At 38.0% G+C, this 25,313-nt stretch overlaps 1 protein-coding gene across 1 annotated transcript in view; it reads left to right on the top strand.

Moving 5' to 3' along the window:
- Window positions 1-1,749: 1,749 nt before the first annotated feature.
- The window catches only part of LOC122360353 (plectin-like), a gene marked incomplete at its 5' end in the record, with an annotated part of 39,662 nt that continues 16,098 nt past the window's right edge, over window positions 1,750-25,313 (top strand). Inside the window, 35 exon segments of the mRNA XM_043260882.1 lie at window positions 1,750-1,818; window positions 3,251-3,326; window positions 3,329-3,339; window positions 5,535-5,612; window positions 5,968-6,060; window positions 7,279-7,299; window positions 7,301-7,373; window positions 7,376-7,445; window positions 9,364-9,455; window positions 9,458-9,478; window positions 10,024-10,104; window positions 10,107-10,129; window positions 11,421-11,540; window positions 13,620-13,676; window positions 13,679-13,717; window positions 13,824-13,917; window positions 13,920-13,950; window positions 15,339-15,432; window positions 16,094-16,248; window positions 17,060-17,384; window positions 18,274-18,351; window positions 18,426-18,537; window positions 18,540-18,586; window positions 18,686-18,790; window positions 19,249-19,368; window positions 19,465-19,543; window positions 19,546-19,587; window positions 20,553-20,716; window positions 20,786-20,940; window positions 21,987-22,113; window positions 22,463-22,646; window positions 22,736-22,756; window positions 23,569-23,726; window positions 24,431-24,606; window positions 24,717-24,855. Coding sequence (XP_043116817.1) covers window positions 1,750-1,818; window positions 3,251-3,326; window positions 3,329-3,339; window positions 5,535-5,612; window positions 5,968-6,060; window positions 7,279-7,299; window positions 7,301-7,373; window positions 7,376-7,445; window positions 9,364-9,455; window positions 9,458-9,478; window positions 10,024-10,104; window positions 10,107-10,129; window positions 11,421-11,540; window positions 13,620-13,676; window positions 13,679-13,717; window positions 13,824-13,917; window positions 13,920-13,950; window positions 15,339-15,432; window positions 16,094-16,248; window positions 17,060-17,384; window positions 18,274-18,351; window positions 18,426-18,537; window positions 18,540-18,586; window positions 18,686-18,790; window positions 19,249-19,368; window positions 19,465-19,543; window positions 19,546-19,587; window positions 20,553-20,716; window positions 20,786-20,940; window positions 21,987-22,113; window positions 22,463-22,646; window positions 22,736-22,756; window positions 23,569-23,726; window positions 24,431-24,606; window positions 24,717-24,855 — 3,330 coding nt within the window.

Genomic DNA, 25,313 nt, shown 5'->3' with positions numbered 1-25,313 from the left:
TATCCTGTCCACATGTTATACATGTGCACAGCCTGTTTATCATCATCCAAAGGAAGGGTCCAGTATTTAGCAGAAAAGGTGTGCTAGAAGATGCAAAACAAAAGATAATGACTGGACACTCAAGGCTTAGCATTCGTACAATCCACCAAGCCTGTCTATTCACGGAGAGGAGGAAACAGACCTTGAACAAAAGAGTTGATATAAGACAAACTCGCATGCCAGAATATCTGGATTCATTTTACATTTTATGCCAAGTTCAGGTATAAACACTTCGGTTCAAAGCCACAGTAGCACATGTGCCGTAGATGCTCTGATGGTTATCTGCTCGCCTTAACCCTTCCAGCAGTACTAGATAATATAGAGATCTGGTCTGATTTAAAGCCTTATCTGTCATTAAACAAAAATACACTTTTTCCAAGCAGCTTTAATAAAAATTACAGAACTAATGAATATTGTTTTAAATGTAATCTTTTGAATGTTTTGGCTCTTTTTCACATTAGGGTCCATGTATACTTAGGAAGTAGAGCATTATTATTATTTTATATATTGTACGATAAATTAATTAAAATGCACTTAATACATATATACCTCTTTTTTGCTAAAGTAATTTTAATATGTGTATCCAGAGCATATATACTTATAATTGTACTTGGCAGCGACACAAATACTGAGTAGTATTTTCACTTTATACTATCAAATGCCCTTATTTTATAATAATCACACCTATACAACTATGTTTGGCTGGGATCAATGTTTGAGTATGACCTTGACGCAATAATTTAGAGATCATATAAAACAGTTTGCGCCATGGTTTAACCTTGTTACCGATGTTATCTAGGGCTTTATTAGATGCTGCTGCTATTGCTTTGTGCCATAATGGAGCGGAGAAGGGAAACATGGCTCATGGTCTAATAGGGATGAAGATAGACTGCACAGATTGCTTGGGTCTGATGGGTGTTTCTACAGTGTGTGACTGGAACACATGTTCATTACATTCTCACAAAGAGTCATTGGTTGGGGACAGTTCATTACAATCATAAAATTAATGCATCGCCAACAGATAATCTTCTAGCGGCCTCAACATGAGCTCTGTGGTTTTCACTTCACTCTGACTTTCAGTTAGATGAATAGATGTTCCTGTGAAAGAGAAGAGGCTGGAGGTTTCATTCGTTTGATTTTATTGTGCAGAGCTTCAGAAGTAATGCCAGTTTGGCTCATCTTTAGACTTCAGTAGCTTCTGTCTATTATTCTTTCATTGTCTTCTGCTACAGCAGGCGTTTATGCAACTTACAAATGCTTTGTATTAAGACTTTTAAAAGGCATGAATATAATTGCATTTATATTACACTTTATTCCCAGAGAAAGGGCCATTCTGAATATTTGCTATGTGATATTTGTAACAAAAAATCTGAAAATGATTTTCAGTGATGTATAAAAACATTTAACCAAATAAGATATCACGTTTACAGGATGGGACTTGCTCTCATATCATTACAAAACCGCTTTGATTTTCTCTTTCCATGAAAGTCAAAATTAGTTATTTGGTAGAACATCCAGGCTGCTTTTTCCATACAAATCAAGTGCAAGCCATAACCAAAAATTATCATCACTTCGTTGCATATGAAGTGCTTTTTTAATCTGAAGCCTTCATGTATTCATTTCCGACTGTGGGAAAACGTAAATGGCAGTGAGGTTTGAACATAGCAATACAACTGATTTCATTAAATCTCATTTCACTTCTTCCTTCCATTTCTGACCGATGTAACTCCATTCATCTCTGTGCTCTCGTCTCGTCTCGTCCAGCACCAGAGAGCTGAGGTAGGTCCATCTGTCAGCGTGTCCCAACAGGCTCTGCTCTCTCACCACGCATGCTCAGGAGGAATGCAGAAACACGCTCGCAGCTTGAGCTTTAAAACGACCCATTGGCAGCGTTAGCTCATTCACTGCAGCACAAAGAGGAAAAGAAATGCAGCAAAAGCACTGCCTCAGCACACTCACATGCTGTATGTACAGTGACAGCTTTGTCGTTATCACGTGGATTATTATGGGAAGCGATGCCAGTAAATGTATAAATTGTGAAAAGGTGTGTTGCACTATTAGTTAAAAGTAATTGATCATATCCTGTCATCATACTCACCTGTCATGTTCTTCCAAACCCATATGCTGTTTTATTTATTCATTTATGCATTTATTTTATACGTCCTGAAACTTGACAGAATTGATTGTCATTATAGTAGAAAAATAAAGATTTGTTCGGAAACAGGGTTATATAGTTAAACTTAAAAAAGAGTACAAAACAAGCAAAAAATATATATTTCAGCTACATTTCTCAACAGTTCTCATTTCAGTTTGGTACTAAAAATAGCTGATAACTAAACAAATAAACATTAAACTTAATAAAAAAATAAAACCACAAAATGACTAAAAATCTAATAGATAACTCAAAATAATTAACAAATTACGAATCCTGCAATATTGATCAATGATGATGAAATATCACAGGCTGGAATGTGTTTGCAACAACATGAGGATGAATAAATGATCACAGAACTATCGCTGTACTTTAAGGATTTTAACGCTTTGCATGTTGATCAGTGTGTCAATGATAAATACTGTACCTGAGGAAGTAGAAAATCTGTGTAGCTGCTGAGATCTGACTCAAAAGGAACAGCTGTTCAGTGACTGAGTGGCTGATTTCCAAATGACAGTAAATCAATCGGGAGCATTCTGCCTGCAAATGTCCTTTCGCCGAGCAGAAACACACAAATAAATACTTCAGTTTTTCATTTCTGCACAGGTCTTTGTAGAGTTCAGTTTTTCTAACTGTTTCAGTGGTGATAAGTTGTTCTGAATTTAACACAAAATTAGACTTTTAGGCAACAGTGTCTTGTATAAGGCTAAAGGCATTTTGACAGGTCAATCAGCATTTGGAAATGTCTTTCTGTATATAGCATGTCTTTTATAGCTTTCTATCTGAGTAAAGTGGCTTGAGGCTGGCATTTAGCGCATGTGTGGAGAGTATTCACTCAGTATCTCATTTTTTACCAAGATGGCTTTTAGAGTTGTAACTTCTTAAATGTAAAAACTCTTTTTGCCCAATATCTGGTGTTTCATGCGAGGGGAAAAACATACACGAGGAGGGATAAATTATGACAAAATGACCAAAAGTGATTTTGTCCTCCAAACTAATTGATGTTTTTTTTTATGTGTTACTCTCATAAACTCATCTTTGCTTTTTTTCCTCCCTCAGACTCAGCGCCATGTGAATGACCTGTATGAAGACCTCCGAGATGGGCATAACCTGATCTCTCTTCTGGAGGTCCTCTCTGAGAGACACTGGTGAGTGTAACCGAGCTTCTTCCTCCACTAAAGCAGCTCCTCAGCCGGCAAGAGAAGACTCATCTCTAACCCCAGTCTACCTCTCCCACCTCCAAACTTACCCTCAGCCTTCACACAAATGCAAAGTCCTCATCCGGCGTCTCTAAATTAAAATACGTTTTGTTGAATCGCACCCAAAACACTGGGTTCAGATATTCCAGGCAAATTCTTGACATCTTCCCATCAAACGGCTTGGTTTCTTGGCTGTAGCTCGGACATTAACGTCACTCTTTGGCTTTTCTTTTGAATCTGTGTGGCTCCTCTTTGACTCTTTCTCTGCCTTTCATCCCACCTTCCTTTGACCCTGACCCATCTCTTTGCTGACTTCTGTCTGCTCTCTTTGCACTTCTCCTGCTGGTCAAGCCGAGGAAGCGGGGCGTTGTGCGGAGCGTGCGGTTGGTGAGTGATGCAGATGCTTCATTGGCATGGGTCACTCACTGTGGCTGGCCTGCGCATGATGTCACGTCCGCCAGACTTGCTGTAGTCTTGCTTTCATTTGTTATTTGAGTTACTTCAATGCTACTGTGTGTCTCACGGTTAAAACAGGCTAGGTATTTCAGCTGATTAAAGTGCCTCTATTATGGGTTCCCCAGCAACAGGTTGTCATTCATGTAAGGTCAAAAAAAAATGCATTTATTTGTACCTTATTTGCTCAACAGCTCCCAAACGACTCATTTTCATCTCATCACGCCTGTAAGTGTTGCTTTGTGTACAGCGCTACCGGAGAAATTGCTACTCCAAAAGCGAAGAATGAATCTGCATTTTCATTCAGACCAACGCGGAAAGACCAAAGAGTAGGCAGCAATATGCTAGGTTTCATGTTGACATTAAAAAATGTCTAAAAAAAGACTAATTCCAATGATTCTGAGTCAAACCTCTCTTTTGAGAGACAATAATTTTATACATGGTGCATTTTCAGATTTTAAACTTGCAGGATGTTTTCATTCACTTCACACTACGTGAAAGTTCATTTAAAAACAATCCCTACTAGGGGCACTTTAAAATAAAGATTACAAGATAATTGTTAAGTAGGTTGGTGTCTAAATGTTGAAAGGCTTATGAAGAATTCTAAATGTAAAAAATAAAAATTTTAAGATAAGCAAAAAACATTGCTTTTCTAATTTTATTTTGGAGGTTCACTATTAGGAAGCAGTACAGTAGCAGTTTCATTCACTCTTCATACAGTAATACAACAATATTGGAAGATGTTTTTTAAAGTTTTAAGATAATAAAACAACATATCTGTCTTAATAAAGCATGTTTTTGCTTCTAATTTGGGACTTTTATTCTGGAATTTGACTATTATGAATAATATTGTAGTAGCCTGGGGTTTAGCTACGCGCATGACTGATGCTGTTTCTCTTTATGACGTCATCTATCTGAACCTCGTCACAGTTTGGGTGTGTGACCGATATATACTTGAATTAGTGATATCTTTCATTTGAAGCAAAATATTACTGATTCTAAGTTTGTGCAAGACATGCTTTTTTAAGTTAAAATTGTTTGGGTCACAAAATGATATCTGCGAACTCTTGAAGTGTGTTTGGGAGTCCCAAATGTTTTGGGTTGTTTCAATAATACAGAATGGTTTTTGTGTGTGTTTTTAGCATTCAGTCGTTATTTAGCATTCATTCCCAATATTATACCACGTTACATCCCTAAAGCCACAAGACCATCACTTCTGCCAAATAAGCTTAAAGACCCCATGAAGTGAATCGATATGCATTTTATTTGTTTGTTTGTTTGTTCTTTGCATTTTTTGTGTTAATGCATTGAAACAGGAAGCTGGGGCATGGCCTGTCATGCAGGTTTTATTTACGTAGAGAACATACTCATTCTTGCGTATAGATTATTGGGCAAAAATCTGTATGCGCTCCTGATCACAACGTGAATCAGATTATTAAAATGTATATTTTAAATTGACATTTAGCTTTTCTGTCACCTAGCATACAGATATAGACTAAACATTTTGATTTCGTGGGGTCTTTAATGTCTTTTCTTTGCATTATTAGTGTTCATAAAAATTGCACTGTAGCCTCACTACAAGGTCCCAATTGTTCTTCATTCTTCCAAAGAAGTTTCTCTGGACTCTCAAGGACACGTCTCAGTCTGGTCTCTTCTTTAAACAGTCTTGTGTGTCTTGTCTGTCTCCACAGCCTCGTGAGAGAGGACGCATGCGATTCCACAAACTGCAGAATGTGCAGATAGCGCTGGATTTCCTCAGACACCGGCAGGTACGAGAACAGCTCAGCTTACAAACTAGAGTTTGTCCAACAATTATAGTTGTCCTTACGGTCCTCATTCAACCTTGTTGTTTTACAAACCTGTGTATTTTCATTCATCTGTGGATTATCAAAGGAGACATTTAGCAGAATGTCCAAGCTGCTCCCTTACATGAAGCTTTAGTTAATTGAAAGCGCTGTCTGGCCACGGCAAAACTGACCATCAGAGCATTACAAAAAGTCATCTAGACAATTTGCACATCTTCAGTCATCGTAGTGAGGAAAAGAGCAGCATAGACGTTTTGCTTTAAGTGCCTCCTTGAGTATTTTCATTGAAAAAGTAATTGTTCTTCTCTGTAAATCACAGGTCAAGCTGGTGAATATCAGGAACGATGACATTGCAGACGGAAACCCAAAGCTGACGCTGGGTCTAATATGGACCATTATCCTGCACTTCCAGGTCTCCTATTCTGTCAGTGTTGAGTTCCCATACCATTTACCTCCTCCTCCTCCTGGGCTCAAGATCGGTCTGATCAATCACTTCGGTCTGGGTCAATCACTGGTTAATTTAATTCTTTGGGTGTCTTGGGTCGATTTTACGCTTTCCAATCAAACATCAACGAGGTCAATCGTTTTTGCTTCAAACCAGTATCTGCCTCATGCTAAATCATGCATTTTAAAAAATGATCAGTAATATTCATTAAGTTGCAGAATGTAAAAATGAAGCAGTCTGTTTGATTCTCTACACAAATCTATTCAGTGCCTCGCCATGAGGCATCTAATCTAATTTCATAATCTAATATCCAGGCTGTTTGGTAGATCTAAATTATGTGAATCTGTTCTTCAAGGTGTTTAATTACAACCACTCACTGATTTAGTCCACCTCAAACAATTAAACTCAGTCACATTACAGCAGCCAGGAGACTGGCACACGTTGTAATGCTTGAATATGTCCTTCCAGTGTTTGAGGAATTTGATTTCCTTGGATTGATCGAATACATTGGCAGGACTTTTTGTTCATCCAACAGTGACATAGAGATTTATGCAGAGATGTGGCGTATGGGCTTCTACCCACCTCCACGAGAAATAAAAGAGCTTTTTCTTTCTAGAGGTAGCCTGACCGAAAATAGAGTCTCATGACCAGGTTTTAGAAAGTGCCAAACTTCTGCTTGATATGTACTGAGGTTTCAGAAAAGCTTTATTAAATAACTTTGTAGGTAGAAAAGGTGGACTGTTTTCAATGGCATGTGGTATTGTACATGAACAATTACAATACTGAAAAGCAATATTCAAACACACTCTATGACTTTATTGCCTGGAAGCCTGACTTTCATTTAGGTAAGCTGTTTGTTTGTTTTATAATAGATTTATTAAAGCCAGATGTTTCTCAGATGTGAGTCTGATTCAGTTTTACCAAAAGTATAGCTTTTTTTTGGCAGATGCTGTAATTTAGCAGCTTAGAGCTTGGCAAGCTACAGTTTAAGTATACAACTTACCCAACCAATTCAGAGGGGTTTTAGGAGGTCAATGGTATTCAGTGGGGCTGAGTTTGTTTGTAGTGCATGACTGAAATTTGTGTGCGAAATCAACCACTTTGATTGATTTGCATATGATAAACATGTGGCTACTGCTGCCACATGTCATTAATTCCATGAAACTCATTTTTGTGGGTCGGTAGATTTCAGATATACAGGTGAGCGGGTCAGTCAGATGATATGTCAGCGAAGGAGAAGCTGCTCCTCTGGTCTCAGCGTATGGTGGAGGGTTATCCTGGGATCGCTGCGATAACTTCACCACTAGCTGGAGGGACGGAAAGCTCTTCAACGCTGTTATACACAAACACGAGTAAGTGCCTCTGTACTACATCTCAAGATTGCGGGTTGGCTTGTGAAAGTAGTAGTCACCATATTTTGTTTGGCGTTTAATGAAATGTTTAGTCTGATAGTTAGCCTAGCAATAGCAATGTTGAAAAATCTATAAATGTGTAACCTGACTCAAGTTTGAGCTTTACTCTTGAACAGACTTGTCCTTGATGTCTTGAAGTGAAATGTTCTGATCTGAATTCAGCACATATTTTTGTGAAGACAAATGCCCTGAGCAGAGATGCGTCAAATCAGCGCTGTACACTCTGAGAAGTCTTACACTTTAATTACCTTTTGACGTTTCAATATTTTAAAGGTCTTTTTGGGAGCAGTTTACCTTTTATATATATGTATAATTAGTTCTTAATTATACAGTGGTGTATAGTTATAATGGGTTTCATGAAACAGTCATTGAAATGTCATTTTAGTTTTTGGAGTTTGGTGTCCAAAATTATTGCATAAGAAAGAGTGACATATAAGAGCAGCAGAATCTTCTTTTGTGTCACACATAAGTTTGGAACGATATGAGCATCAACTATTAAATGAACGATACAGTGGGAAGCTATCGTCTACACATGCCACACAGATCCAGACCAACTGAAAGCAGTTTTTCTGTAATGAGGGTGTGTTCTGTATGAAGAAGCACAAAAGGAGAATGAAAAAAATGTTTTATAAGAAATGTACAATGAAGGCTGAAAAGATAAATACAGCGAGGTGTGGTGCCTGTCGGAACGGAGACAGTCCTTCCCGCGGGGCAGCTTTTCTCAAACATTAACATGTATCTGCAAAACTTGGCAACGCCCAACTGACCCTGACATGAAGAGAGAGGATTTGATGCTTTTGTCAGCCAGGAACACCCATAGGATTTGTCAGAGCTGCCTCCTTTCAGAAATGAGGAAGAGGCTTTTACAGGCACCAGCTGCATGACAGAAATCCGCAGTTTGCTCTCTGTTTTGGAGCTCTCTGTGACAAATTTTGAGAAACTGAAAAGTAATGCAAAGGAGAAATTGGTCCTTGGAATTTCAAGAACTATATAATTGGAGTTGCATCGGGTGGAAGCACATTTTGGGCCACGATGATGCTCAACATGAAGAGGCGCCTGTCCTTCAAGAAGCGTCGGACCAGCTCCAGCAGCACCATGGCTTTCTGCGAGTGACTTGGAGGATCGTGTGGTGATGTTGTGCGAGGATATTCCCTCCGAGAGCTCCTGGACTCCGGCCGGGGCTCCCAGAGTCAGGGCCCGCTCCAGTGGAGACTCTCAGATGGGATATGGGCCGGACTGGAGCTCTGTGGGCTATTTACCCAGAGAGGCGTGATGCAGATCCATGGAGGCTTCAGGATGGATGATCTGAGCACGGTGGTAGATGCTCAATACCATGCTGGAGAATTTTTACACCATGCCTTCCGGCATACATTTCACAGAGATGACTGGGTGCTTGCTTCATTTATAACACTTTTTCTATGGTGCAGAATTTTGATGTTTTGAATCTATCGGTGTGAATGCATGTAGTTTGCTCGCTCTTTGTTGTTTGGAGCCGCTCCCATTTCTGGGTATTCATGGTATGTGAGTTATGGCTCCATCCCTCAGGAGACAGATGTTATTTGGATTTATGGAGCAGGTGGTCACTTTTAACGCGTCTCTGACATTTATACTTATTATATATTGTGCAGTATTCAAATCCACTTACTCCAATTAACCAAAATGTTTTTCATCTCATTTCATTATACATTGTGTTTTGGTAACACTTCGCACTAAGGTTCAATTTCTTAACATTGACATTCATTGGTTAATAACATTGGCATTTTTTGGGTTAATTGATCCAGTGATTTAAACTTTGTAAGCTGCATTTATTACCGATTTTCTGAGGCTGATGGTTTTGTTTCTCTTCACATTTCACCAGGCCCAGGCTTATTGACATGGGGAAAGTGTACCGCCAATCCAACCTGGAGAACCTGGAACAGGCCTTTTCAGTGGCAGAGCGGGACCTTGGTGTCTACGACTGCTTGACCCAGAGGGTAATGTTAAAGTTTTTAGATATTAACACCAAGTACTGGAGCTAAATCCTGATTAAATGTATTAATTCAGTCCCACAACACTTTAGGTTGATCTTTCATTTGAGTTTAGGATTGAAATTGAAAGTGTCAAAAGTATGTGACCCTCTCTGAATTTACATGCATACTGCAGTGTTTATTATAATTCATGCTCATCATTATCCTTAATTAAAAACATTAACAACCGGTGCAAGTTTGCAGAAATTAGCAAACAAAATGGAACTAAACCACTAAACCATCCACTATTTCCTGATGGACAAAATCTTTTTTTACACATTCAAGAAGATATTTCACTTGGATATACATCACGGTGGAGAAGAAAAGTTTCCATTTCATGCTGACTAAAAATCAAAGTTGTTTGGTTGATTTGATCTGCTCTTTCATAAAGCTGCAGTAGACAATTAAAGCTGCCTAAACAAATGACACAGAAACAATCATACGTTTTCATGTCTTTATTGAACATACTGAATGAAACAATGAAGATTAATCTACAATTCTATCCTTTGCAGATGTAGATGTGTCTCATCCTGATGAGAAGTCCATCATCACCTATGTGTCCTCCCTTTACGATGCTATGCCCCGCATCCCAGATGTCAGGATGGCGTCAAAGCCAATGTGAGTATTTGTCTCATCATTTTAAAATGGCGTAAGTGCCACTTAACGACCCAGGTCCAGATTTAGGCAGTCAGCACATAGTCCAGTTAATATGCCAACGAACCAAATCTAATAAAGCTAATGAAGTATTTTTATGAATGAGGTTTCTTAAGGTTTCCTGTAAAAACTCCCACACTACTGCTGAATAGCATCTGTGTCCAGCCTCGCTGACAACGATAAGATGATCGTCATCAGAAACGCATTCCAAACATCATGAGTTTATTTCATTCGTGCAACACAAAAAGAGAGGTTTAGGAGAATGTTCATGCTGCTCTTTGCAATACAGCTACAGTGAATGGGGACTAAAGGTGTGCTCACATTTACTTCATGAGCAAAATCCAGTTACTTTAATAGGAATCCAAACAGTCTTGAGTTCTGTGTGAAGATGAAAAGTCTTCCACTCAGGTTGTGCTGACATTTAAGACACCTCAATGCTTCAACGCCTTCATCAACAGAAAGATCCATGGTTTGACTGCGTAACAGTAAACAATTGATCATTTTGCATGCAAGTTTAGCCCAAATTTCACTATTGTTATTGCTATTGAGCTCCTAAATTTGTTAATATTTATATTCCAAGAACTATATATTTTTTTCAGTGATAAAGAATCAGTTTTGGCTTCCTAAAGAATTATCCAGTGGACAGCTCTTAAAAAACACAATTTTTTTCTCAGTGTGGAAAATATTTTTAATAATCTGAAGAACCTTTTTCGCTACAAGGAGCCTTTTGTGCAATAAAAGTGTTCCATGGATGTTAATCTGAAAAAGCTTTATTAAGAAAGGGCTCAAAATTAAATGATTAACAATTGTTAAATTTGCTTACATTCAAATATAGTGAATCGTGACCCTTTTGACCCTCAATGGCTTTACAAAATGACAGAAGGCTCCTCTTTCAGTCCTTGTTTACACCTTTAATGAGGCTAAAAGGATTAAGAATATAAACTTGAAGAGGTAATAGATGTTGTGTGATCTGGATCTCTGCCATCTGCCCTTATATAACAGCCTCCAGCTGCTGTCAGAGGCAGTTTATTTCATTCCTCCTTCACGCCGTCAGCATCTGTTATGAGAAGAGAATTAGATGATCTGTGAGATGTGTCACAAACCATCAATAAACCTGGATCAGCTATTTCTGTGCTTTGATTGGTCCCTCCCTTCATATGCTGTTATCAGACAAGGCTGCTACTGTTGACACCTAATTGAGTGAATGTGGTAAGTGACTTAGAGTTCCTGTTCCATTTTTGTTTAGGTCTTGCAGGAGCTGGAGCTGCGCTGGCAGGAGTATTACGAGCTGGTCAGCGTTCTTCTCCAGTGGATCAGACATCACGTTCTCATCTTCGAGGAGAGGAAGTTTCCCAGCAGCTATGAGGAGGTCGAGGTGAGTCTGGGTTGCTGCTAGTTCGGTTATTGAATGAATTGCAGACTGTCTGTCGTGCTGTCCTGTCTGAGAGCTGGGTGTTGGTTTTGTGTTGAATTATATCTGGGTCAATGTCCTTTAAAGGACCAGAATTGGAGAGTGCATCGAATGCTTGAGTTCTAACTAGTTTAGCCAGCAAAATCCATGCTGGTCGACCAGTTTTAACCTATAGATTTCGCTGGTCAGATGCATGGTAATGCTGATTTAACAATTAGACCAAATGATAGTAACTATTATAACTCAAATAGAATTGTGTTATTGCATTTAGTATTATTACAAATGTATTGTTTATTATTTATTTTTGTATTTCATTATTTAATAGTCTTATATTTGATGTGACATTTCATATTTCAAACAAAAATATAAGCATTTATTTAATTTCATTAAATGTTTTGACACGTTTATTCAATATTAACATAACAGTATGCTTTCCAAGTTAACAGCATGTTTTTAATATATCGTCACATGAATCGTCTTCAAATAAAAAAACACAAGCAGCACATAAGCAATAATAAATAAACATAAATAAATAAGGAAAAAAGTAAATGAATAAAACATAACACCATCTGTAAGTGTTGATGCTGGTGTTGTCACACCCTGTAAAAGCATGCGAAAGAAAAAAAAAACTAAAATATTTCCCTCGATATCTCTAGAAATAATGATAATATGTCATTTACAACAAAAAAGAACGGTAAAAGAGCCAAAACCATTCTTTATGCATGTTTGAACCCACCTCCAAAAGGAGTTTAAATATATTTGTTTAAATATAGTTTTTTATACTTAAAATATACTTTTTTTTAAATACAGGCTAGCTTTGAGGAACCTGTAGCTTGGCGAACAACCTAAAAGTTGATCCCAGCTCTGCTAATAACAGAGAGAGATCTATTCCTCCTCATCCGAGGGCATGTTATCGGAGGAAACCCTTCTCTGCGGAGCATGAGTCATGTCACATGACACCGCATCACGGCTCTGCTTTGTCTGAGTTTGTATGGCTGTGTCTCTGGGTGTGGCGGCTGTGTGATGCGTATCATCTTGATCTGAAAACAGCTACTTATATTACCAGCTTCGTGAAGCTTGTCCTCAGTCATGTCACTCCATGCTGGAGGAATAACAAAGCTGACCCTTGACAAATACTCACTGAACTATCCAGATCTATCTTCCTGGGGTCATTGAGGGTCACGCTGCTCTTTACATGCTTTATATTTCAGTCATATACCACCCTGCTCCCTATAGTGTTATTTTACTGTCATTGGTGTACTCTTGTAGTTTTTCTGATTTTTTTGATATATTCAGGTTTCATTTAAATTTCAGTTAAAGGTTTAGTAATTTTGTTGTGTTTTTGTCACTTTTAACACTTTTTACAATGACCCTCCTTAGTTAACTAGCATTAACTGACAACGAACAATACATTTGTTGCAGCACTTCTGAATCTTTGTTAATGTTAGTTAATAAAAATACGCCTGTTCATTGTTTGTTCCTGTTAGCTCCGGTTCATTAAATATGCACCACACTTCTGTTTGGCGACCAATTCTCACTATTAAGACTTTTGCCTCAGTTAACTTACGTAGTTAGCTAAGGTTAACTGAGGATGTTAGGTTATAAAGCGTTACAACAGATCTTTAAATGGCCTAATAGTTTTTAAGTTTTAGTTTGGTTTGTTATTTAGTACTTCAGCTACAATAAAATGGTTTCTTTTTTATAATTTTACATTTTATTACAGTTACAGTTTATTTTATTGAAATGATTGAAGATGTGGTTTTAGTATGGTTTTTGTTTTAGTCTTAGTTTAGTCTTAGTCTAATCCAGGATTAGACTGTACTTCAATTTAGACATTTAAGTCATTTTTTTAAAATCACGCCTTAGCAGGAAATCATTACTGGTGTTCATCTCGAGACAAAACAAAGCGCACTGATATACTTCAAGATCAAGTTCCTTTTCGGTTAAAACAGCTCAGACTTCTATTGTAGTCAGGACTAGTCTCTTGCACCATGTTAGATATCTGTGTGTTTTTATTCATTTGCTCGTGTGGCTATTTTTCAGATTCTGTGGCGTCAATTTCTGAAATTCAAAGAAACCGAGCTTCCCACAAAAAGAACTGGACAAGAGCACGCTCCAAACACCTCTACCAGACCTTGAGGGTTCGTACACAAGAACAGAATGTATTACGCTACAGTCATGGAGGTTGAATCATGAAATGTGAAGTAGTTTAAGTGTTTATCACCATTCGCCACCATCTCCTCACAGAGCGCGGTCCACGCTGGTCAGGTCAAGGTTCCTCCTGGTTATCATCCCATTGACGTTGAGAAGGAATGGGGCCGTCTACATGTGGCTATCCTGGAGAGGAGAGACTTCTCCGGATAGAGTTTGAGAGGTGAGCAAGCCGTCAGACCTATCCTGGTTTGGTCATGGTTTTGTTTCTGTGGTCATTGAGAATATGGGAATGTAACGGGTGTGTGACGAAATGACAACCTGACTGGAATAGAGCCGCCTGCCAGTCCAAAATCTGACATCACATCAGCCGTTATAACACAATGAGGGCCATTCTAGACTAATGAGAGCTGCGTGAGAACCAGACGTATCACTTCAGCGCTAAAAATGCATGCGTTTTATTGCATTTGATACAAGATATCTATTATCAAAAACTGGTATCCACAAACAGAGCTTCTTTCTTCGCTCTTCTTCTTCGATTTTGCTTAGTGACTTGTAATCAGCTGCTGTTTTGGTGATTTTTAGTTGGTCCCAGTACATATAAACAAGTCGAAACCCTGTTTGTGTGTTTTCCCATCACTTTTTGTTTAATCTTTCAAAACTGCCATAATCATGAACTATATTTACATATTTATTACTCTAATGAATGAACTGCAAAGTGTTTTTATACAGTCATAACTGAGATAATTTACAGTACAGTATAGATATCTTAAACTTGCTGTAGTAAAAAAACTGAGAAGTAAATTGTAGCTGTTTTGATGCAAGAAATAAAGGAGAATGGAGAAAAGCGTTTTAGTTTTTCAGTTTAGATTTTGCTTTTGTGTGATTATTATAGTCCTAAGGACACTCCAGACTTCACAGCTTATGAATTCTGCCTTTTAATCTTTTAATCGCGTGAGTGATTTCCAAGTAAAAGTACTGATTCTTTTCTTCAGTTTCTGGGAAGCAGTTTAGCGATTTCGTTGAGACCCGAAAAAGAATGCTGCGATTCAATTCTGACGTGAATAAAAAAAAAGGGATGGTCGTCGATGTCCACGTCTTGAAGGAGAGGGAGTATCGTCCGCACCAGGACACGTCCCCTGTCACAAGACAATGCTGCTTCTTGAGTAATACGCAGCACGCTGTTTCTTTATGGACTGTGAGCCACAACAACTGCATCCTGGCTGTGGTTTGGTCTGTCCGAGTCCCATGACAGAATTATAACAAGAAAAACATGTTTTTTATTCATTTTGGGGAGTCTTGCGTGCTGTCGGACTGTAAAAAATGGCCTTTGTGACAGACCCGTATCGTTTAGAGTATTTGCTTCGTCGTGGAAAACTGTGAGTTACCTGCTTGTTTTTGGTTTTTCCAATTATTTGTAAGCGGCTCACGTCCGGAGATTTGTCGCACTCGTCGTATTGTTCGTATTATTTTAGTCCTGTCGCCCGTTTTATTGAAAAATCTTCCAGTCGTTGCGTAATAGTCTCAGACCTTTGACTAATCGGCGTGAGCGCTGCCAATTTCGAAAATAAAAATGAATTAGAATTTTGAATTGTCTGTGATTGTTTGCAGGTTGGAGCGTCTCCAGCAGATCGTCAGTAAAGTGCAGATGGAGTCAGGCATGTGCGAGGAACAGCTCAACCAGACCGAGTCCCTCCTGCAGGCGGTGAGATTATACATCCTCAATAATCACAATAATCAATATATGTACATGACCTCAATCGTATGCAATATATCGCCCGTTATATTTACATAAAAAACATTATAAAAAAATGTTGCATTCCACTTGTTCCTATGCCTTTCGCAGCTTCTCTTACATAATGTGCTTTAGCCATGAGGCGCTCGTTCAGTTTTTGTGCATACAGAGATCTTTTGATACTTCATTTCCATGAGCTAAATATTTAGATTTTTTTTGTAATTTGAAAGTGTGTAGGAGTTCTTGCATTATTATGCTGTTATATAATAATTATGCATTCAGTGGCATAAACTGGTGGCGTAACAGACTGCTGTGAGTCTGGAGCACAAAACCTGTCCAGGGTATGGTTGAAATGATATATTTTTATATTTATGCCAAAAAACATTAGGATATTAATTAAAGATCATGTTTCTTGAAGATATTTTGTATATTTCCAACGCAAATACATCAAAACTTAAAAGCAGTCGATTTTTCAATATATTTTTTAGAGATTTGATTCCAGATTTTTAAATATTACCCAATTATTGTCCTGTCCTTACAAGCGTACATCAATTCATTCAGAAAAAAAAGTAACAATAAAAAGTGTAAAAGGTGTAAACTGTGAGCTGTAGTGACCTTCGCTTCCGTGCAGGATCTCCGTCTCCTGAGTGCCGGGAAACCAGCGCAGCACACGGTCGAGGTGGAGAGGGATCTGGACAAAGCCGACGGCATGATCCGGCTCCTCTTCAACGACGTTCAGCTGCTCAAAGACGGGCGCCACCTGCAGGCCGAGCAGATGTATCGCAGGTCAGTCCGTACTACTACAGTACCACTACTGTAGACTTCAGTGCATTAACTCTTTCTCCTCCAATCTTCTTTTTTTCCTCCAATCTTCTGGCTTCCTGTTGTACTCTAAGGGGTGTTATTATGCGTCTCATGAATAAGTCTAGAAAGGGCCGATCAAGAACACGGACGAGGAAGACGCAGAAACAAGCAGTGTGCATATGTACATCACAAATAATGCAATCATCAATAATAAGCAGCATATAAATGAAAACTGCCTAATGTTATAGAGTGAAATGTGGATCCAGAAATTAATAAAGGACTGTGCAAGCATTAGTGGTGATGATGGAAACCATCTACTGCATCTTTGCTCCGAAAACGATCCAGATGTTGCTCAAAATGTTTCTTTTTTTATGAACCTTACCATCATTTAAGTATTCATGATTCGTTGGGCTAATCCTATTAAAAGAGATGAATTGGTATGAGACATAATGTTCATTGCGGCATAATCTTGTGCCAAGTTTGCTCGTTGGTTACGTGATATCAATTGATGTTAATCTGATTCATGGTTTAAATATTTTCAACATAAGCAGTTATGTCTATTAATTTCCATAGTAAACAGTTACCCGTATCGTATTCAATTAAACTGAACCGTGAGTTTTGTGAACCATTAAACTCCTCATGTTCAGATGTTTCAGATGTTGTGGGGGTCAAAATATTTTACTGGAGGGGAAAGAGTTAAAAGGGATATTTCTATTCTAGTAAGTAATTCTTCTGGATGAAACGACACTGGAAATCAACAAATAATTTAAGCGCACCGGTTTTCTTTTCTCAGGGTCTACCGCTTACACGAGCGCTTGGTGAACTTGCGCAGCGACTATAATCTGAGGCTTAAGCCCAGCGTCAGCACGGCCTCTCACGTCTCCATCACACACATTTCCCAGAAGCCCGTGCAGCGTGCGCGGCCCGAGCTGGATGAGGTCACGCTGCGTTACGCGCAGGACCTGCTGGCGTGGGTGGAGGAGAACCAGCGCAGGATCGACTCGGCCGAGTGGGGCATCGATCTGCCCTCGGTGGAGTCTCAGCTGGGCAGCCACAGAGGACTTCACCAAACCATCGAGGACTTCAAGGCTAAGATCGAGCGCGCACGAACAGACGAGGTACTTCAGATTCTTCACTTTTTATCTCACAGGTTGACTTACGTTTTCGTGCTACTTTGGACTACTTTTCGTATGAAATATCTCCTGTATGCTAAAGCCCATTATCTTTGAAGCATATTTTAATAGACTCCTCTTGGACTTTCTATTAGACTTTTATGAAAATTTTTTGGTAGTTTTTTTTTTATCTTTTTTATTTTTTTATTTTTTTATATATATATATATATATATATATATATATATATATATATATATATATATATATTTTTTTTTATTTACCCTTCATTTCATTTTTATTTCTGTTTCATGGAATATAGCCATATATATATACCATATATGAGAAATTATCGAGTTTGTTTAAAATTCTAGTAAAAAAATAGTATGAATAATTAAAAGTAATTTACAAATGAATTTTATTTTAAATAATTACTCCTACTAAACTACTATAAATCTATTCAACTTTTGCGTTTATACTGTATACTGATGTAAATATGTACAATTATTATGCAAATCTCAACTGCTTATTGTTTATACTGTCACAAAATATAAACTTTTTTTTTGCATAGCTCTATATTTAAAGTTGAAGATATAAACGTTCATTTTACCAACAAATATACCGTTTATTAATCATCTGTTTATTATAAGCTGTAGTTTTGTTGCCTGCCGCTTTAAATAGTGAAGCTCTTTAAAGCAGGATGGTGATATCTGATATCTCTGATATCTCGCTCTTTCTCGCAATCGTTTTAAATGTTGTGGAGACTATGATGTTCTCATCAAATTACAACAATACTAAAAACTTGATAGTTGGTGTGAGCAGCCCATAAGGCATGAAATCTCAATACAAATAAATTAGATGCTTTAGATGACATCTCTTCCTCTGTGTGTGTTTCAGAGCCAGCTCTCTCCTGCTAGTAAAGGCACATACAGAGAATATCTGGGCAAACTGGATCTGCAGTACACCAAACTACTGGTGAGTCTTTTAACTGGCAGCTAGTAAAAATCACTAGGGCTTGCGGAGTGTCAGCATACTCCTCTTCTCTCCAGAACTCCTCCAAGTCCCGTCTGAGAAACCTTGACCAGCTGTACAACTTCGTCAGCGCCGCCACCAAAGAACTGATGTGGCTCAATGACAAAGAGGAGGAGGAGACCAACTACGAGCTGGCGAGCGCAACACCAACATGGCTGCGAAGAAAGAGAACTACTCAGTAAGAGCCAAAACCAGCATTTCATGAGGCTTTGCCTGTCGCTCGTTAGAGTTGAACCTGGCGTAAAGCTTGTTTTTCATGGTCTAATTAATTCCTCAGGGACTCATGCGAGAACTGGAACTTAGAGAGAAGAAGATCAACGACATCCAGGCAACTGGAGACCGACTCATTAAAGACGGACATCCGGGCAAGAAGACTGTTGAGGTACAGAGTCAACATTCATGTCATTAAAAGAAGAAATGCTAACACTTCATAATACTTCATAATGTGCATTGTGGCGCATTCTATCTTGTTGAAAATAATTATTAACTATTTTAAAATGCACAGTGCAATTACTACACTTCCTGTGATTAATATAATTAATCAAAAGATCTGCAAGGCATGATGAATGCATTAAACTACTTTTATAATGCATTGAAGTAAAGCGTTACCAAAGACGCTTCTGCTTATCGAGGCTGCATTTATTTGATTAAAAGTAATATTATTACAATTTAAAACAGCTATTTTCTGTATGAATGTCTGTTAAACATTCATTTATTTTTGGGACGCAGAGCTGATTTTTCAGCTTCGTTACTCCAGTCTTCAGTGTCACATGATCTTCAGAAATCAGCTCGGGCATCTGTGGTGATTCTGAAGCGGTTCTGAGCGCTAGTGAGTGTGAGATGTGTGTTGTGTCCATGTGCAGGCGTTTCACCGCAGCTCTGCAGGCGCAGTGGAGCTGGATCCTGCAGGTGTGCTGTTGCATCGAAACTCATCTGAAAGAAAACACTGCATACTTCCAGGTACAGCGTCGGTATCTCTGCAACCGTGTGCAGTTCTGTGTCGGTCAGTCGTGTATAAGCAGCGTGCTTCTCTGTCTCCTCCTGTTCTGCCCGTAGTTCTTTGCTGATGTGAGAGATGCTGAGGAGAGGATGAAGAAGATGCAGGAGACCATGAAGAAGAAGTACATGTGTGACCGAGCACCACTGCCACTCGCCTGGAGGACCTGCTGCAGGACGGCTGTCGTGAGTTATAAACCAAACTGTAAAGATGGCCATGTTTTTAACTGTAAAAAATACTGATACTGTGGGCCTTCTATATATGTTCGTATTTAAAAGCTGCTTGTGCTTGTGACTTTTTCATCACCACCTGCTTTTTGGTGGTTATCAGTACATTTCAAAGGTACAAAACAGATTTCAGTACTTTAATAGTTTGGTATATTAACGTTATATCAGTTAATTCAATTCACGGTAATTAAATGTAAATTTAACTTAAAACCGTAAAACCTAAAATGTTGTTACCGTATTTTTAAAATCAAATTCGGCAACAATAGCAGCCGTTTTTGCTGGAAATTCTACAGATTTTTTTTTTTACCAGTTTTCAGTTTTGCTAACATGCTGTTATTAAAAATAAAATAGACTAAAATTAATATATTTAATATAAATAAAATAAAATAATTAAAATGAAAGGGCAAAGTTTAATCATAACATATATAAACATTGCAGTTAATTACATGTAATTTGTAAAGAACAGCATGATTTCTACTGTACATTTCTGCCATAATCACCTCTAATAACCCACTCCTAAATATAGTATAAACATAACATTTTCTGTAAAGCTGATTTGCAACGATTTGTATCGTGAAAAGCAATGTACAAAAAACAGCCAGATACAATTTAAAATAAATAATAATTCACTAAAAGGACATTACATAATAATAAATAGTAATAATAATAATAAGTGGTAGTAGTAATATTAAATAAAAAATGACTAAATTGAAACATTAAGAAATAAAAGTATTGCAATAGTTTAGTAAAATAAAAAAATAGATATTATTATTTTTATTCATTTAATATTACATCTACAAAATTATATCACTATTAATTATGGCTGTCTTTTTAAAGATTTCATTTCAAAGCAAAAGCATTTCTTATAACAGTATTAAAATGAAGAAGTAAGATTTTTAAGGTTAGGCTGACTGAGTGAGTTTGAACGCAGGAGGAAAGAGAGCAGCTGAACGAGTTCAAGTCGGACATCTCCGGCCTGAACAAGAGAGCCAAGTCCATCGTCCAGCTGAAGCCACGCAACCCTACAACCCCCTTCAGAGGGAAGCTGCCCATCCAGGCCGTGTGTGACTTCAAACAGATGGAGGTAGAGACTCGCCGGCACACACATCACACCGCGCTGGCGCTCACGCTTAAGCCCTGTTTCTCGTCACAGATCACCATGCACAAGGGCGACGAGTGCGCGCTCATCAACAACTCACAGCCCTTCAAGTGGAAGGTCCTGAACCGCTCGGGAAACGAGGCCGTGGTGCCGTCCATCTGCTTCCTCGTGCCGCCCCTCAACAAGGAGGCTGTCGAGAACGTGTCCAGGTGCGTTACACACAGAAACACAGTTCAATACTGCACCAACAACAAGGGCGACATCGGGGCTGTTGTATCAAACAATGCACGGGAACCAATTAATGAGAACACAGGAACAAAAACAAAACAATCAAAACGTAACACACAGACAGAGAAATCTGTGGTCGAACTACAAAAAAAAGACATGAAAACAATGAGCGTTAGAAAGAGCGTTTCCTGGAGCACCAACCTGTATAGCAGTGTTATCTTACCATACGAGTGAATCCCATTTTAATTTTTAGTTTTCAAGTTTGTTCTGTATTCGTTTCATTTTATTAGTGTTAAACATGTATGTGGGTCAAAGATGTTAAGATGTCACTAAAAAAAGTGATTTTAGGCCCATAGAAAGCACTTCAAATATAAGTAAAGTGTTTACTTTTAAAGTTTTCCATAAATCTTTGGAGAATAAAATGTCAAATTTGGTTGAAATAATGTTACATTTTCATTCAGTGTAACATAATATTTATGCAGAAAATGCAAACATGCTCATTCTGATTTGGACATAAAATACTGATGAATAGAGTTAAACGTAGGATAGTGGCAAATAAAAAAATTACAAATAGTAATTAATTTATCTTTTAGTGTGTCACAAATGAATTTTTGTTGTAAATGTGCATGTTGAGATTGATAGACCGAATGACGGTAAATTTAGTAAATCGGGGGAAAATGTGTGATTTATTTATTTTTGGCTCAGAAAAACAAAAATAAAATTGCAGTTAATTTTTTCGTCTTTGACCCATATATATTTTAGAAATGTTCCCTAGGCAACTAGCTGAAATAAAAAAGGAAGCTAGCTGAAAAAGTACTGTATTTATTTTTATGTTTACTTATTATTTTCTGTATCAGTGGTAGTTTTTGAAATAATTGAAGTTAAACTAAAACGAGGGAAATGTTGCCTTGGCAACCGGCTGAAATAAATAAACGTAAGATAAGAGATTTGTCTTCCCTTGGCACGCAGTATGACCTGAACCGTGTTGTAAGGTTTTGACGTGGTGTTTTCTTCTTGTTTCTGTCAGTCTGGAGGCCGGTCACCAGCAGACTCTGTCTCTGTGGCAGAAGCTTCACGTGGACCTCAGGAGTCTGCTCTCCTGGCAATACCTGATGAAAGACATCCACCTCATCCGCTCGTGGAACATCACCATGGTGCGAAAAGTTGATTCTGCTGCTCAAAGAGATCAGTGCATATATGCTGTGAAACTTAATTTGACTCTGAAAGAAAAAACAAACACGGTAAACAACATGGGCTTTTACCAGTAACCTGATTGTTAGGATGCAGACGGAGCGGGTTATATTTAGAAACTAGCAAAATTGCTTCATTGAATAACAAGACCTTCAAGAGCTCTTCTAAAGCGAATTAAAGAGCAGGCGTGACTCTGCTGTTTTAACATCTGAAAACAGGTTTAAGAAGAGGCTGGATCACGATTATTAAGCGCTATTGTAAAAGATCCATTTCGATTGTAAAAGTAGCCACCGTGTGTCTCGTACGTTTCAGTTCAAGACGATGAAGCCAGACGAGTACCAGCTGATGCTGAGGAACCTCCAGCTGCATTACCAGGACTTCCTGAAAGACAGCCAGGACTCCGAGCTCTTCGATGCCAACGACAGCATGCAGATCGAGAGGGACTACAAGGAGACCGTGCAGCATTACGACAGCCTGCTCCGCACCCTGGAGAAAGGTACGGACACATTACTGACGACGCCAGAGACTCACACATGAGGGTGGCCTTTCTGTTGATGTCGGGTAACTGTTGAATTCACGTTTCAGGAGCAGCTGTCAGAGCGCAGGGTGAGTTCGTTATCGTGGATGAGCCGCTCTAGGATGGAAAAACATGTAGTGTCGGCTTGTGTCGCCGTTTGTTTCCTGTGCTCATCTCTACAGAGTGTGCATGTGCCGAAACATTCAACACAGTCGTATCATAGTCGTATAGCTGGGCAAACTGTAGTTTTCACTTAGATGACAAAACATATTTTTTAAATTGCGCTAATGTCACTTTTTTGTATGTATGTGAGCCAGGAGCACAGAAACAATCTTAATTTTATGAGTCAGAATTATAGATTTTTCTTTTATGCAAAAAATCGTTAGGATAATAAGAAAAAAATATATTCCATGAAGATATTTTGTACTTTTCCTATTTTTAATATATCACAACTTAGTTTTTGAGTAGCAATATGCATTGCTGAGGACATCTGGACAACATCTGGACAACTTTAAAGTTATTTTCTCAATATTTCCTAATATTGTCCTATCCTAACAAACCATACATCAATGGAAACATTTTTACAAAATTGACCCATATGAGCTATTTTATTGAAGTTGTCTATATTCTGTGTAGTATTTTGCATCATGGTAGTGCTTGTTGTATATTTTACTGGTATAAGCTGTAAGGGTTCCTTGAAATATGCCTCATTTTCTTCTTGCACATTAAATGTTTGTCGTTTTTTTTTCTTTTGATTTTGGGATGAAATGTGAGCCACTAACACAGACGGAATGTGTGTGAAGTGTCATGAATGCTGGCTGCAGCAGACAGATAAATGGAGAAATAAACCCCCTTTGGTGTTGTTAGAAAAGTGTAATAACAAATCTTTTCTCGTTTAAAGGGGAGCAGGATGAATCCATATGCAAGTCATACATCACCCAAATCAAAAACCTGCGGCTGCAGATCGAAGACTGCGAGTCTCGTACAGTGGCCCGTATCCGGCAGCCAGTGGATAAAGATGCTCTCAGAGACTGCCTGCAGAAGACCGCTGATCAGAGAGTATGCCACAAAACCCTCCTTATTTACAATCACAATTTATGAACATTAACATTTTTTGCTTTGCGATATCATTTTTGTGCCATTTAAGCACATTTGACTGAGATGATACATGTTTTTCATTGCGATTTATTGTGATTATTGTAATGCTTATTGCTGTAACACAATCTAAAGACAACAATATTAGATATCAATAAATTAGAGTGATTAGATTTTACCCCGTTACAGTATTGAAATTTGTGCTTAAATGTCTCCACGATATAATCAGTGTTATTTTAGTGTTTTTTACTATTACAGTTTTTATTAATATTTTTATTAATATTTCGAATCATATTTCCATTTTCATTTTGTTAAAATTATAGTAATTTTGTTGGGTTTTTGCCACTGTCTATAGAGATTTTAGATGTTTTTATTTGAGTTTTAGTCATTTTTGTACCTTAAATTAAACTAAAAAATGAAAGATTGCTTAAAATATATATATATATATATAAATATATATATATTTATTTTTTTTTTTTTTTTTTTTGATCAGTTTATATTTATTTTATTCCAAGCAACAATTTTAGTTTTAACAGTATGAGTTTTAGTTGTAATTAACCGTACCCTGAATATAATTCTATATTTTGATTATGATATGAATTATGACCATGTTCTTTGTGGTGTTTAACCAAATGAATCCTTGTGTTTTTGGTTTCTGTCTCAAACAGAAAGTGCAGATAGAGCTGGACGGAATTAAGAAGAACCTGGACCGAGTGTCTCAGAAAGCTGAGGAGGTGCTGTCCTCTCCAGAGCAGTCCAGCTCTCCAGTCCTGCGCTCGGAGCTGGACATCGCCCTGCAGAAGATGGACCAAACCTACAACCTGTCCTCCATCTACCTGGAGAAGTACGGAGCGCTCTCACCTGTGCACAGCAAATCTACTGCCGCTTGTCCTTCATGCTCTTATTCATTTTATGTGCTAAAAATCCTAATCATTTGATTCTTTTTTTTTGTAGACTGAAGACAATAGAGGTTGTGATCCGGAACACGCAGGGGACAGAAGATGTGGTGAAGAAATATGAGAACCGCCTGCGTGAGGTTCACACGGTTCCCACAAACGTCCAGGAGGTGGAGAACTACTGCTCCGAGCTCAAGGTAATGCTTGAAGCTTTGTTTTCTATAATGCTAGCATTATGTACAAAGATGTAGGTCAGTGGTTCTCATCCTTTAGGCCCTCCGTTGTCCACAAAAATGTTCCTGACATTTCTAGTTAAATTAAATTTGAGCATTTCCGAGGTTTTAAGAGCTGAATGTTCTTTGAGGATCCTGATCTTTTTAACCAATTAATTTATGTGATGTTTCCAGTTGTTTGTGGTTTACTGGACAAGCATAAAGGGTAGGGATTAAAAAAAAAAGTGTACTCACAATTTACCTTAAATGACATTTAGTGCTTGGCATAAATACAAAATGTATATTCTTTATAAAAATGTCTATGGAGCCAGCTTTAGAAATCCTTTAACACTTTTAAAATGAGGCTTCCTCATATAGCCTAATTTTAGCTGCTATTTTAGTAATTAAAATAATCTCAGTTTTGTTTTATCGTATTTTAATGC

The sequence above is a fragment of the Puntigrus tetrazona genome, chromosome 16 (genome assembly GCF_018831695.1).
Source record: "Puntigrus tetrazona isolate hp1 chromosome 16, ASM1883169v1, whole genome shotgun sequence".
In the NCBI taxonomy this organism is placed as follows: Eukaryota; Metazoa; Chordata; class Actinopteri; order Cypriniformes; family Cyprinidae; genus Puntigrus; species Puntigrus tetrazona.
Note: the sequence above shows the minus strand (reverse complement) of the source record. Positions and strands in the feature narration are given on the sequence as shown.